This window comes from Dysidea avara, chromosome 1, assembly GCF_963678975.1.
Source record: "Dysidea avara chromosome 1, odDysAvar1.4, whole genome shotgun sequence".
NCBI classification, from domain to species: Eukaryota; Metazoa; Porifera; class Demospongiae; order Dictyoceratida; family Dysideidae; genus Dysidea; species Dysidea avara.
Genome location: NC_089272.1, coordinates 54,949,963 through 54,965,224, shown reverse-complemented (window position 1 = coordinate 54,965,224; position 15,262 = coordinate 54,949,963). Strand labels below are relative to the sequence as shown.

General features: G+C 37.6%; 1 protein-coding gene across 1 annotated transcript in view; it reads right to left on the bottom strand.

Moving 5' to 3' along the window:
* Positions 1-15,262, bottom strand: part of LOC136236135 (fibroblast growth factor receptor 2-like) — a 45,512-nt gene that overhangs the window by 20,586 nt on the left and 9,664 nt on the right. The window contains exons 8-11 of the mRNA XM_066026238.1: positions 13,324-13,508; positions 6,053-6,106; positions 1,440-1,551; positions 1,258-1,379 (exon numbers count right to left, since the gene is read on the bottom strand). Coding sequence (XP_065882310.1) covers positions 1,258-1,379; positions 1,440-1,551; positions 6,053-6,106; positions 13,324-13,508 — 473 coding nt within the window. The remainder of the gene's footprint in view (positions 1-1,257; positions 1,380-1,439; positions 1,552-6,052; positions 6,107-13,323; positions 13,509-15,262) is intronic.

Genomic DNA, 15,262 nt, shown 5'->3' with positions numbered 1-15,262 from the left:
TGTACCACACATAATAGAATCTATGGCTGTAGTAAGTAGGGCCGGAGCCCACGGTGATACAGTCCGGCATTGGCTGGACAACTTTTCAGCTACTTGAATTTGTATGAAAAGATAGAGATACTCTAATAGAGCAGTCATCGTAATATACTCTAATAGAGCATTCAGTGCAGATTATAGCCACTGCTTGCTTATAATGTTAATAGACTTTTTAAACTGAGTTCCAGTGAGACAACTGCATGGCATTGCATTGAGCTAAATGATCATGTATATCATGCTTTAGCAGTTACAATAAAAAGTAGCCTCCACGTGCCATTTCAAACTAATTCAAAGCATAAATTTTCAAAATTTTCCTTGAGGGAACATGCCCCCATACTCCCAAGCAGGCCCTCTCAACTTTGCCTCGGTAAAAATTCTTTCCTGGCTATGCCACTGTACAGTGCCAATATTAGCCTTGCTTTGTTGTTCATTCCATGTTACAATCGGGCACATTTGATCTGCATATGCCCCATACCACAGATCATTTATATAACATACCCACTCGGTTTGCACCTGATCTGTAAACAACTCCACCCTCAGGCCCGTGGCCCTCGGGTGTTGTGTTTACAAATCAGATACAAACCTCTTGGGTGTGCTACAACTATTACGTACATAATTATGTGGAACTTTTTAGTAGGGAAGGTATTTTTGAAATAAAAATTTAAGTACACTGGTATACTGGTGGTGGCCAGGAATTTAACAGAGTTTGTAGTGTTATGATTCTGACTCCCTACTTCACAGGTTTTAGCCTTAGGTCCCTAGTGGGATAGTGAATGATAATAATAAAGAAATGGCTCCTGTTGTATCAACATATTAATTTGCTGCCACCTTTGATACATGTATCACATATTTTTATGCTGATTATTGATATATATATATATATATATATATATATATATATATATATATATACATACATACGTATAATTAGTAAAGTGTTCACAAAATAAACTGAATTAAAGGGGTAATATTTGAAATATGTACATGCTTATTATTGGTAGTATGTAGGAGACTATAAAGGAATCACAGAAATAATAGCACTATAATAAAGTTCATAGACAACAGTCTAATACAAAGTAGCTGAGCTATAAAAGACTGCGGACTTTATTATATATATTGCTTTAGTTTTGCTTTTCAGTACATAGTTACCTGTATTACTGAATGTATTGTTCAGGTACACATAGGAAGACAATATATTATAGTATATAAATACTTACGTACATCTATTTTTATATGATCTTCATTTGCTTGGTACATATAACAGCAGAAAAATATTATAACTGTCAATACCACTACCGCAAATACCATACAGCCAACTATGACTCCTGATGCTATGTAATACCCTGTGATCAAATGACATTGATAACACACAAACATAACAGATAGAGATTAGCAGATATTACTGTGATATGGTGTGTCATCAGATGAAGGTTGCTGGGAAGGGAAAAAATCTGCTGGATCAATTGTCAAAGTGCTGCTCCAAGAGTAATGTTTGCAACCATTGTCAGCTCTAACCTGTAAATAAGGATAGAGGTATCATCTATTACTTATTATACCTACACATGCAGTATTATCACCCAACAACTGGTTTGCTCTTCACATTTTAATCAACATTTTAAAAGTTATTGTTAGTTATTATCATCAGAATTACTCTTTAGAATACCAGTGTCTTACACTAAAACTGGTCAGAGGCCAGCTTTGAAGCTTTTGTTTTTACAGTGGAACCCTGAACACCATTGGGGAAATGAAATAAATGCTTTATGGAGGTGTCCTTATTTAAAGGGTTTCTAAAAAATTAAAATAATTAGTTTTAATGCATGTGACTAGACCAAGTGGTGGAGCAAGATGGGTACCATGTGAACCAGATATGATCAGTTTAATAGCAACATAATTGATGTTATTGAGCATGGGTTACCTATGGTGTGTGGCCTCTACTACACTGTATCCAGACAAGTAGGCACCACAAAAATTCTATACATGTTCCCATTAAGACTTGTTTGGATTCCGTATATTTGATTAGTTATCAAGATGGTTGGCTATTCAGATTATGTAGTTTATCCTGTAGTGCAGTTCATTCTCAAAGTGCACCTGCTACTATTTTCAGAAGACCTGGGTAAGAGCATTAACAGCAGTAATTGTATATGCATTCATATGGCTTCTTGTAACTTCAGCACTTTGTCTTGTCTTGCACTTTGTAGAATAGGCAATACAGAGATAGCATTAAATGATGTAGTTCGATTGATTGTTGTAACTGGCAATGAATCTTTGCTACAGTACCTGTGTCCACAATTAGCGAGGTGTTGTACTGTAGTGCTTGCCATGTCTCAGAATTATGCTGTGTCCAGTTACAGAATAGAGAGGTGTCTGCTATTGAGGGGGAATTAATACCAACAGGTATTGGAAGTTGCATTTGGGACTTTATTAATTGTCTGTTGTAAAGAGGCTGTCCGCCATTCAGGGGTGTCCATAAAGGGGGGTTCCATGTAGCTACTTATTTATTTAATTAATTCTTAGTTAATCGTCTTTTTCTCTACTATGGGAAGAAGATAAAAATGTTATGTGTGTATTTTTAAACAGTTTTCTTTTGTAGGTAATACTACTAGGTATGTACATACATATTGTTTTTCAAGATGACTTTTAGTGTAGCTGGACTCTTTACAGGGTAACTAATATATGGTTAAACTCTCTACATTGTGACTAGATTGTAGCTGATCTTTCTACAAAGTGACTGTAATTGAAATTACTACACAGTGACTTGATTGTGGCCGATCACTCTACGAGGTGATTTGTAACACAGCTGAACTCTACATGGTGAAGTTTTGTAGCTGAGCTCTCTACAGGGTGATTTGTTAGCTGAGTTTTCTAGGTTGACTTGTTATGTCGCTAAACACTCTACAACATGACTTGTATAAAGCTGAACTCACTACAGGGTGCCTTGTTTGAACTCTTTGCATTTTGTTACATGTAGTTGGTTTTTTTGCGGTATAACTCAGTGGATATTGCTGTGAAATCCTAAACCACTGAAATATTATTCTACAATGATGAATAATCCATCAATACTCAACTCATTCCTATAAGTGGTTTGCCTAGTAGCGTGGCAACTACAGTAACACTGTCGGTTTTTGTGTTGTATCTTCATGGTCTTAATCTTGATTTCTTTTAACCCACCAAAAGGCACTCCTATGATGGTTATTCTAATGACAGACCGATTTTTATCTGATTAATGAAACCAATTTACCCTGTAGGAGTGACAGAAGTTTGATATTTTTTAATGTGAATAATTGGTTATAATTCTGTGAGTGTTGACCAGATTTCCACCAAAATTGGTACAGAGATCCACTTTAACAGTGTGCCAAATATTTTGAGTGTGCATTTGTTGTGGCAAATTTTGCAAAGTGCAAAACAGGAGAGAAAACCCATTAGGATGTTCAAAGCACACACCTTGAACGCATGCAACAATACATGCAAAATGCACAACACAAACATGGCAAGGAAAGTACATACCTAAACCAAAACATGTCATACAAAACTAACACATAAACATAAAAAATACACGCAAACATAATGACAGTGATGTGGTTAAAGTATGGTGCAACAAGCTGATAGCTTTCAGAGCAGTTTTACTTAAGATAGACACACAGGTTGTTCAATTTTAGTTTGTAGGACTCTAATGGAGGAGTTAGAAAACGGTCCAAGCAGCCATTTTTTTACAGTTGAGTAAAGAGTATTATACCCTAAGTAATAATTGATACTCAGAAATAAAGTACCGCTCAAATGCAACATCGTATAGTGAGAGTGAGAGTGACTAAAAACAAGCTAATTAAAGGTATGGTACCTGTTTTGCTCATGAGTATTCATCCTGTTTAGTTTGGGATGAATGCTCGCAAGCAAAATGGGTACCATACCCTTTAATTATATAGCTCATTGTTTTAATGCTCACAATCATGCTAGACAACATTACATTTGAGTGGTATCATATATAAAAGGGAAGAGAAAATGAAGAAGAGAACCAAACTTTGGCCATTCGTGTCTTGGAAATGGCTTGGGCAATTTCCTTCAAATTTGTAATGTGGACTTCCCTACCTGGCAGGTATGTCCACAAATTTGGTTTCAATCAGTAGGGGGATTACAGAGCTGCATACATATGTGTGAAAATCATGTTTTGTTTCTTCCTGTCAATATGCTCATTGAGTTGCAATGGTTTCAAGGGCTGTACAACATACTACCATGTGTCATAATAAAGCAGCATACGCTGTATGCATATCATCCAGTATAGAACGACCAAGACCCGGGGAATTATACAAAATCTGTTGTGGGTAAACAAAAGCATTGCAATACATAATTGTAGATTTGCCATGTTGTCTGTTGTCATTTCTTAGCAAACATGGATGCAGCTTACTCTGTGCTGTGATGGTAATGTGAAGATGGTTGTTGGGATAACTTATTGGTACTATCAAGATTTCATTATATATATACCGAGGAAAGTATCCTACTCTCATATACCCCTGTAGAAGGGCAAATCGTGAAGTTATGATGTAGAACTTCTGAGTTTGCCTGTGTTTCTTTGTAAAATTAATGTCATTAGTTGAACACGGTATCGATTGAATGCGTGCCTAACAACATCGCTAGCAACCAAATCAACTCCAACTCTAAGTGTTTCTCCCTGAGCTACAATTATTCCTTTCTGGGTTAAGACCACTTCGTACGTGTTTCTTGCTAGTAGGCACCAGCCTATTATGCCCAAAATTTTACCTATTATGCTTTCGAGCATTGCTCACAAATATAGCCTATTATGCTCAAAATTATGCTTTCAAAATCAAGATTATGCTCTAGAGCTGACTGTTTTATTAGAGTATATCAGCCTTTCCTGACTGCTCTATTAGAGTATCTCAATCTTATTTTTTATGGCTGTTCGCATGTCACAAACCACAATATCTTGTCATTGCAGCATAATTTCACGATACGTACTTCTACAGGGGTATATGAGAGTAGGATACTATTATATATACAGTATGTAATAGTTATATCACAGGCACCAGTGCTTTGTCTGATATATATGCACAAGCATGAGGGCCACAGGCCCAAGGGCAAGTGCGTATATACAGGCAAAGCACGAGTGCCTGTAATATAACTAATATGTTCTACTTTAGCATGCAGACTTGCCTAATTGACAAAATTTTTAGTTGCTGTACCCTTCTCTTATATAGGGAACCAAGTAAGCTGTGAATGTGGGATTGAATTTTGCCAAACAAACTGTGATAGTGGGATTCAATTTTAATACATCAAACAGTAGTTTTATTTTACTTTTGCTAATATAACAGTGTTAAGAGACTAGTGTCAATTATGGTACTTTAATCACTACAGTTACAAAAGCAAAAAACAAACTACTGTTAATGTATTAAAATTGAATCCCACAATCACAGTTTGTTTGGCAAAATTCAAACCCACAATCACACCTTGCTTGCTTTTCCTATATATCAGAAGAGATAAAGTATAACATCAAAGAAATCTAATGATTTCTGGATATAGTGTGCACCCGTGTGCAATATCTCAAGTTAACGAGATATACGCACTGTAGCAGTGTGTATTATATAGTTATATCTTGTTAAGGCAGTGTTTAACGAGATATATGCACTGTACCAGTGTGTATAATATATTATCTCGTGAACCAGTGCAATATGTGATATATATGCTCTGGCTTTCCTTTGATTTTAGGTGTAAAACTGGTACACATATATTATGAACTCTTGATACTATACAAAGTAATGTAAGAATTGAAAGTCAAATGGATGTGATTAAAAAGATCAACTGTGACTTACATTGTCAAATCAAACAATCAAGGGATAGTAAGTTATGCCCTTTTGTTTACAGTCCTCACAATTTTTGAAAACTGCATCATTTTTCCACAGCTTAGCTATTTTGGTTATATACACAAATAGATAGACATGTACTTTTTCAAACCCAAATAGCTACATAGAATATACATACATACATGAAACAACAAGCCATAGCATACCCGGATGACCACAATTTGATCAATGTGCATATCCTTCAACACTGTCTCATTATTCTGAAAGCAAAGATATACAGCAGATACATCGTGTATGGTAGAATGTACTTAGTAGGGATTACCATATTTGAAGATGGCACCTGAAGAAGCAAATCGACACAGAAAACAGTTTGAAATACCTGTTTCAAAACCAAATGTGATATCAGTGCAATTTGTAATGCAACTGAAAAACTTTCACCGGAGTAAAGAACTTATCCATGCATAGTTATCAGAATGAGAAATGGAACTCTTCAGTGAATCCTGGACCCTTGACCTCTGAGAAATTGAACCCTTGGACAATATAAGTGGCTGAGCATTTTACCTCTTGGTGTATGTAATTGAACAGAGTTTTGCATTGCATATCAGTGAACAAGCTTCATTTATCCAAACAAATTCACTTGTATCTGAACAGAGAATACCATTATTGTGACTGAATTTTGGAAAACCGTTGATCTACGCACAATAGTAATTTTGTAATAAAATACATTAAAAAATAATGGCTGCATAGATCATTATGTCTTTTGTAAATTATCATTTTTTAAAAATGTGACCAGGCCTGCGATAATAGGGCATGTGGGCACATGATTTTTGCCTACTTTTTCACACTTCCATCACTCATAACGTTTTGCACCATTATGGTATGGCATTGCAATTTTTAGCTCTTAGTAAGCATTTAATGGGCATCATGATACAAGTTACAGAATGGAAATATACTTTTCCAGCACCAAGATATGATCAGTAGAGTGATGGGGTGTAGTTTGTGCCCACATGCCCTATTTTTGCAGGCCCGGTCACAAATACTAGTTTGTTTAGTTTTTGTGTGGCACAGCAAGCTACAATGTAACCTGTATTATCTGTAGGTATGGTAAAGGCAGACACCATCACATATAAACATCTTGTCCATTTGCTCAGTGAGAAGTGGAGTTTCCCATATTCATGTGGTTGTGGGCAGGCTTCGCTGTAGTTTGGGGTTCTCCTTGCTGCGCTCTTCAATAATGTGTATCAGGGGATCGCGTTCTAGATCCAAGCATCCCTGTGTGCCTCCAGCTGTTGACCTTGCTGTTGCTAAGGGGCACCTGTCTCTTTTAGAACAATAATGTAATATATATTTTACATTGTGCTTGCTTCTTTTTCTTAACTTGTAACTGTTCTATCATACATGTCTGTTGTATTAGAAGGACTGTTGTATTAGAGTATATCTTGAGTCAGCCAAGGGGTATGCAGCTAGCTATACCAACAAGGAGTGAGGTGATCTTGTTTACTGTTAAATAGATGGCTAGATTGTTAAGAGGTGGGGTCTCCATAATATTTGCTATTAGTCCACCTATTAATCTTTATTTGATGGGCGTGGCCACAAACCTATCGTGAACCAGATCCCAATCATGGATTTGCAGATATCTAGCATGTGTACCTTTTATAGTAGCACCAGGACTGAAGCGCTTCTGAAACCCAGCTCTGAAATAATTCTGTGGCATCTTAATAATATGCTGCTGAAAGGAAGCATTGAAGCGGAAAATTAATGCCTTGATATGGTTTCGTTGGAAGAAGAAGAAGACAAGCAGCCTGATTGAAGATAAAAGAAAAGACAAGGCATAGAAAGCCTGCATTGTCAGAGCCCCAAAAGGCACATCCCATTAGTGAGTTTGCTATTGTGGCATAAAAACAATGGTGACCGTGCGCTGCTTCATTTGGCCTCTAGTCTTGTGACTATGGTCAGTGAGGCAGCGAGGCAGTGAGGTGGTGAGACTAAAATTTGAGTTTTGGCATCTTTTAAAAAAAAATTCTATATCCGGTCACCTGTAAGCGTTTTGTAATATTTAATGCTGTATTATGTATTACATATATATGTACTAGTACTATTCCGTAAAGGTGATTTTCATTGCGTAAAATGCCTCTAGACTGATTTTTGAAAGCAGAATTTTGGATGGCATGCAAAATTTTCACCTAGATCCCTTCTTAAATGGTATTACCATACTGTTTGATACACTAGGCAAATATACGTGTGATAAATGAAAATATTATGTACTCTTTACTTGCGTTCATATGCACTGAAATCCCTTTGCTTCACTGGGTTACCCAGTTTATGGAGAGTAAAAAATCTTTGTTTTGTGTTTGCACAGCAAAGGATATGTGAGTTATGGACATAACAATGCAGTAAAAACAACATTCACTGTCGTCATTTCTTAGTTGGAATGGCCTACTTCTTTGTCAACATGGAGAAGCACTATATCTTGATTGATTTGCCAGGTCATGGTGCACAGATTGAGCCAAGTCCCATCTTTGTAGCTTATTTCAATTGTGAGCTTTGATCAAGTATCTAAGTACCTGTAATTTATTTCCTGTTATGTTGCTGTACAAATTGAGTTTATTACTGCTCCAAGTACTTCCAACTGTCAAGCGCTATAACTCCAAGACCATTCATCATAAAAGGATGAAACTTTGGTTGTCTCCTCTTTTGTTACTATAGATTACAGAGATGCAAATTCAAGGAATGTGCAAAAATGGCCTCAGCCGATCACATATTATAGACTAATAATATCATTACTAATAATATAGATCTGTAATAGGTCTTGCTTTGTATTTGTATTCTAATTGAAGTTCCCCCTTTGAGTTTTCACATGATTGTATTCATGGTCGTGTTGTACTGTCATTTTTCTTATACTAAAATCATTATGGTGCTGAAACCTGGAACGATAACATGGCTACAGGAGAAGGTTTTGCTCTACCCAAACTGCTGCACAATGAAGATTCCAAATCATGGTTCAAGAGATATGTGATGTGCTCTCTCGCAAATGGTTGGAATGCCGGAAAGCAGCTCTTAGAACTGTTGATGCTCCTTGAAGGCAGTTCCTGGGAAATATTTGATTCGTTAAGTGATACGGAGACAGATATGCATGACCATCTTAAAGCCGCCATTTTGAGTAGACTGTGCCCAGATGTTGAAGAAGACAAAATAGTTGTTCATGATCACCTGTCACCAAGAAAGCATAAATTTAATGAAATTTAAGAAGCTACTATACATGGCTACTTCAGGCTTACTTGCTGCTGTAAAGGATTCAGAGCTCTTTTTTCACCTCATTAACTTGTTACTGGAGTAAATATCACTTCAGTTGAAACTACAACCAAAGGTTAACTACAGTACTACAGTCAAAGCATTGCCAAAGCCTGGGAGTTACGACTGATCTGCTACAGGGTGGAGGAATCCCACAGCTTCAACCAATCCCAAATCAACCCTAGTGTTGGTGTTGGGCGACTGCAGAAGTTGGAAGAGGAACAGCTCACAGCTCTAAAAACTCAGCAGCCTAGCCAGAAACACATCTGAAGCTTTAAGTGTGGTAAGCCAGGACACATTTCATGTAAATGTAGAACCTGTCTTGAAATTGAATGCTACTGTTGTGGAGGCCGAGGACATTGTGCCAAAGCATGCTGGAACCAGTGAAATGTAAGAGAGGGGTGCTCAGAATTGTCAAGCAGGGAGTGTCCCACATTCTTAGAAAATGCTCGCATAACAGAGCACTTACAAACATTTTGCACACACCAGGCACACACCTAAAGTAGCCAAGTCTGTAAAACAATTAACAGTTGTTCTATTCCAATTGTATCAGACTCTGGTACTCTCTGCCCATTATCTGTGGTACAGACATCTCAGTCATGGTCTTGCAACCCTTACATGGTATTCAGTTAGTCAATGCTGATGGAAGACACATCCTTCCTTCCGGAAATCTGTGATGTCAATTAGCTTTGGAAGTCTGCAAGCTGAACTTACCTTCATGGTACTTGATGACTCCTGTCATCTTAGGCTGTGACTTTTTAATGAAGCATAATATCATCATTGACTTTGGCAAGGCGATAGCCTACTGTACCATGAACCCTGGCTTTTAGCTGAAGTTATATACAGCCAGCACTGTTTCTTGCAACAAGCTAACATTGGATGAGAAATTACTACAGGCTATGCCAATGCTCTCAACAACCATCTTTTGACTTGCCAACAGATGTTTACCCTGACCTCCATGATATTATCACAGACCACAAGCTGCTATTACGTGAACAGTTGGGGAAAACCAATGTAACCAATCATGTGATAGACACTGGTAATGCCACCCCTGTAAGGGTTCCCATGTTCCATCCCATAGAAGGTTAACAATCAACTCCAGTGAATCTGACCTCCATAATATGATCACAGACCACAAGCTGCCATTGTATTAACAGTTGGGGAAAACGAATGTAACCAATTATGTGATTGACACTGGTAATGCCACCCCTGTAAGGGTTTCCACGTTCCATCCCATTTCACTATGTAGAGAAGGTTCACAATCAACTTCAGTGAATGGCATAGGAGGGAATTATGAGGCCAAGCAAAAGCCACTAGTGTGCACCAGCAGTTTAAGTCCCCAAGAGCAATGGAGAACTTCACATCTGTATTGACTTTGTTCAGCTGAACCATGTCACATAAAGGGAATCCTATCCTGTTACCCCAGCTGAGGGACCACAGCTCAAATGTGCAGGTAAACGTATCCTCTCCAAGCTTGACATGTGCAGTGCTTACTGGCAGTTCCCTATGCACAGTCATTCAATTGAGAAAACAGCATTTTTTCTGGGACATGGCTATGAACTCTGGGAACTTACAGTGATACCCTATGGCTTAACTGGAGCCACCAAAACCTGCCAACGGGGCCTGGATACAGTGTTAAAGAGCTGTAAGTATTCTGTAGATAATTATGTGGATGACTGCATAATGTACTCTGATTGCATGCAATCTCACATTACAGATCTACACAAGATTCTGGGACAACTAAAGGAGGCTGGTTTCACCTTGAGAGGTTCTAAATGTTCCTTTGGTATGAGTTCTGTCATTCATCTTGGATTTCAGTATTCTCCAAATGGTGTGACCCTTCACTAGAGAGAAAACCAGCTGTTGCTAATTGGTCACCTCCAAAATCCACCAAGGAACTGCATGAGGTTGTTTTTGAGATTAGCCAACTTGTACAGGCATTTTGTCAACAAATTTGTAGATATTGCAGCCCTCCTCACCCACCTTACCAGCAACAAAGTCCATTTCCTGGACGTCAGAACACCAGCAAGCTTTCAACACTCTATAGGCAATGTTTAGTCTCTTCACCCATTCTAGACTTCCCAACCAAAACTGACAAGCTCATCCTTAGTACAGATGCTGTGGACTTGTGGCTAGGTGCAGTCCTCTCCACAGGACAGGGTACTGTAATTGAAAATAAGTTCATCAGGTACTTGTGTGAGCATGAAATTATAAAAATAAATTTTGAGATACAAAAGTGATATTTCTGTGAAGAAACCAATCATGTCTCTGGTTTCATGATGTATCTAGCAATGGAATTCTACCATGGGCACCCTACAATGGTACAGGGATCAATTTGTAAAAGTGATCAATTGTGGACCTTACCCAAGATTGGTCATACGGCACACCACTAGACTTGTCCTTAACCCACTAACAGCGGCAGATCTGAACAGCGGTAGCTGCCATATGGGGGCATGGCAATATAAATCACACAGAAAATAAAATCTAGCTTTGCTATAAACTGTTCAGTGTGTGTAATAGTGAGATGTGCTAGTGCTAAAGTGGACACGCCTGTAGAGGTCCTGTTTCTGGGTTAACTGGATCCTTCCAGGACTAGTGCGTGTTTGTTATACAATAGTGCAAAGTGTAACCTTTCATAACAGGCAAATTAAATCATACTTTGAGTTGAAAACAATTAAGTTAAGAAAGTGTTATGGAGACAGGTAAAGTCAACAGTTGGTTGCTTTATCCCAGATGTGGCATGGTGGTCACAAGTGCAGATACGCATGTGCAACAGCAAAAATGGGACAAATCATGAAGAAATCAGCTGTGGAATGGATCACACTGTAAGTAAACTCAGGAGCACATCAAGTCCTGTGGACAAGGGAGCATGTAACTCCGTAAACAGCAAAATTCAAACATGGCTGCTGTGTACTATTATAAGTAACTTTTAAAATTTCTTAATTAGGATATTATGAGGAGGCACATGCTCGAGTACGTCACATTTTCACTGCAACAAAGCGAAGCTATGGAAACGAAGTTTAATGGCACGATGGAGGAATAGTAGCACAGGCTTAACAGGACAGTCTGTCTACAGTCACTAATCACGTGAAATCATGCGAAATTACTCCACTCAACAATTCCAAGCTCTACCTTTGACTCGATGATCCTCCTATCGAAGGAGCTTTACATAAGACGATGGAGTAGCAGCCCATTCAGTGTATCCCGTAAGAATGATGTAACCAATTAAATGCATAGTAACACTAGATTCAATGTTTAAATTTCACTTGTAGTAGTTCATTGTATGGTAAGGGTATTATTATGCAATTCGATGATTCAGCTAGTAGTCACCAGGAGTTCAGCTAGTAGTCACCAGGAGTTCAGCTGGCAATGGGTTAATTAATGGTGAATTTTAGTGTACTTCATCTCTACTGTTGAAACCTACAATTAGCAAAGGTTGTTGGAGAACTGTAAGTTTCATTTCCTTTTTTGCCAATTCTGAGAAGTGAATGACTTGTAATTCAGTCTATAATAGGCATAAGCCTTTATCCCTAAAATACAAATACAAATACAAATATAATCAGTGTTTATGCATTTCTCTTTCCTATGAAACTGCCTTTTGGGATGCAGTACAGATCTCCCATTGCCTGATACATATTCCACACAACTTATTCTACCACTGATATCTGTTGCCTATGTATTCACTAAGTGCCTTGGTGAATTTATCAAGGAATTCAACTCATGCCATCTCCACCCTGGTACAAAAATTGGCAACTGATTTGTTACCATGGTTTAGAAACTACTCAAATAGTTATCAGCTACATGTAGAGTCTACAATGCTATGTCTTTGAGGCTAGTCTAGTGCTTTTGCCACTTGTTTATTGATGTATTGGCTGGCACCCACTGTAAAAGGATCTGATCACAACTGCATATTGAACTTAATGCTACGATTTTATTGGTGCTGCCATTGAGCACAAGTTCAGTACAGTATATGGTTGTGACCAGACCGTTTTACTGTGAATGCTGCTCAACTCATCAAAAGGTTAGTGGTGTAAAAAGGGTTAGCAGTACCAGACTATATGCAGGCACCTAAAAAGCAGTATGCACTTACAAACATGTGCTATGGTAGTACACATTTAATTCCTTCAAGAAAATGTTTAATATTTGTGGAAATACATAAATTTTGCACATGATATAAAAAACGTACCTCTGTTCTCTTTTCCACTTTTACAGGCATGTCAGTGTCATTATAGTAAAATTCTACACTATAATATTCTATGTTTCCATGACTATATTCTGGAGGAATCCATGTCAGATTAATAGTTAGAGTCCCTTCTTCAGTACTGTTGCTTGAGAGCAGTGATAAATTTCTTGGAGGGGTTGAAGGATAACCTACAAAATAATTCATTACACAGCAATGTGCAATGTTGTATATGAAGCTATTAGTTTAAGTATACAGCGGAACCTCTCTTAACAGAATCCCCAAATTAAGCAAACAATAGAAAAATTCCATAAGGACAAAATTTTTGGTTACAACAGGTCTGACTACATGTAGACTTTTACCACTAAAAGAGGAAACCCTCTATATAACAGCAAATATTGGTCTAAAATTCTTGGTCTCAATTATTGTCTGTAATAAGAGAGGTCCAGTATTCCAATGTAGTGTGGTGCACACCCTTGTCATGAATCAAGACACACAGTATTGCATCATTCTGCCCATGCAAGAAAACTGGTACACTACACTGTGGGTATATTTACTGGAAGAAAGAAGACACGATTTTCACACACACGTAGCCCTGTGCTCCCTTCTCAAATTGAAATTATTTTTGCACTGCAAATTCCTTTTACCATCAGTACCCCAAATACCAAATGTAAGCAAGATTTCCTAAAAAAAGGCTTAATTTCTTTGTTTTTCTTTGTTAAGGAGCTCAGTATGTTTAAATTACTTTAAGAAAATACTGTGGAAAAATCATGTACTAAGTTTGGTGTAAATCTGATGAATAGTCACAAATAAAAATATATCCTAATAAACAAACAGTTGACTTGGAAGGAATTTACTATGTCCCTTACTATACAGCACTATTTCAAATAAATACAGCACTATAACACAACTTTATATACATAGCTATAGCCACAAACAAGCAAGCACAAAATTATAAAGCAGTGATCATTATAGATTCTTTGGCTTTGGTATCGGATCGGTAGGTATATTTTGCATTGGTAGAGCACTATACCATACTAATAAGAACAATAGTTTTTGTGCAAAAATAAACCTCAAAACCAGTTTATGGTTGGCTTAATAAAGTAAAATAAGTGAAAGCCATGCTAAAACATCCAAACTGTATAAAAGAGCTTGGCATTAAGGTTACGGAATAGTTTAAAATGCGTGAGCGGAACAAATTACCAAACCTGCTTTAAGCCAAGCAGGGATAAATAATTTTAACAACTGTGTTGTGTTAGCAATACAACTAATTGTGCTTGTTTGTTTTTACTACAGAACAACGACTGTTCTAGGGTGTGTGGTCTACAATAGAGTGATGTTTTATAAAAACGCGCCACCAAAACCCAGACTAACAGATTACTGAATCCTTATAATTTCAACACAAATGGCTAAACAACTAAAATATCTAGGTCCTGTGGAAGCGATTTTTTAAGTTACTGGTAGTATAGACGTTTTATTGAACTTTTAGTAGTTTTTTCGGGTGAAACAAGCTCTTTGAAGGCTTGTATCCGAGTCACTGGGGAGAAACACGCCAAAAACGCTTCCACAGGACCTAACAAATTTAATATACAGTATCACTATGCCCTAGAAATGCCAATACAACCTACAGCTTTTGCTGTATTTGGCGGCGGAAAAATATGGTAGTGACAGCTGGAACTGAGCGATGTATGGGCTGGCTTACTTGTGTTACTACAACAGTTGTAGTGTTCCACCTGCCTCAAACTACACTGTAGCTACATAAAAACATTACATATGAAGGGCTTCACCTTCATTTGAAACTTTTCACGCTGCTAGACTGGTTTTATGGTCTTCTCAAAAAGAATTGATAGGCATTCAAAATTTTGAATGATTGCCCGTGACTATACCGTAACCTTAATTAAGCTTAGATGAAAAAGGCTGTGAAATCAAAAGTGATGGCCATGAA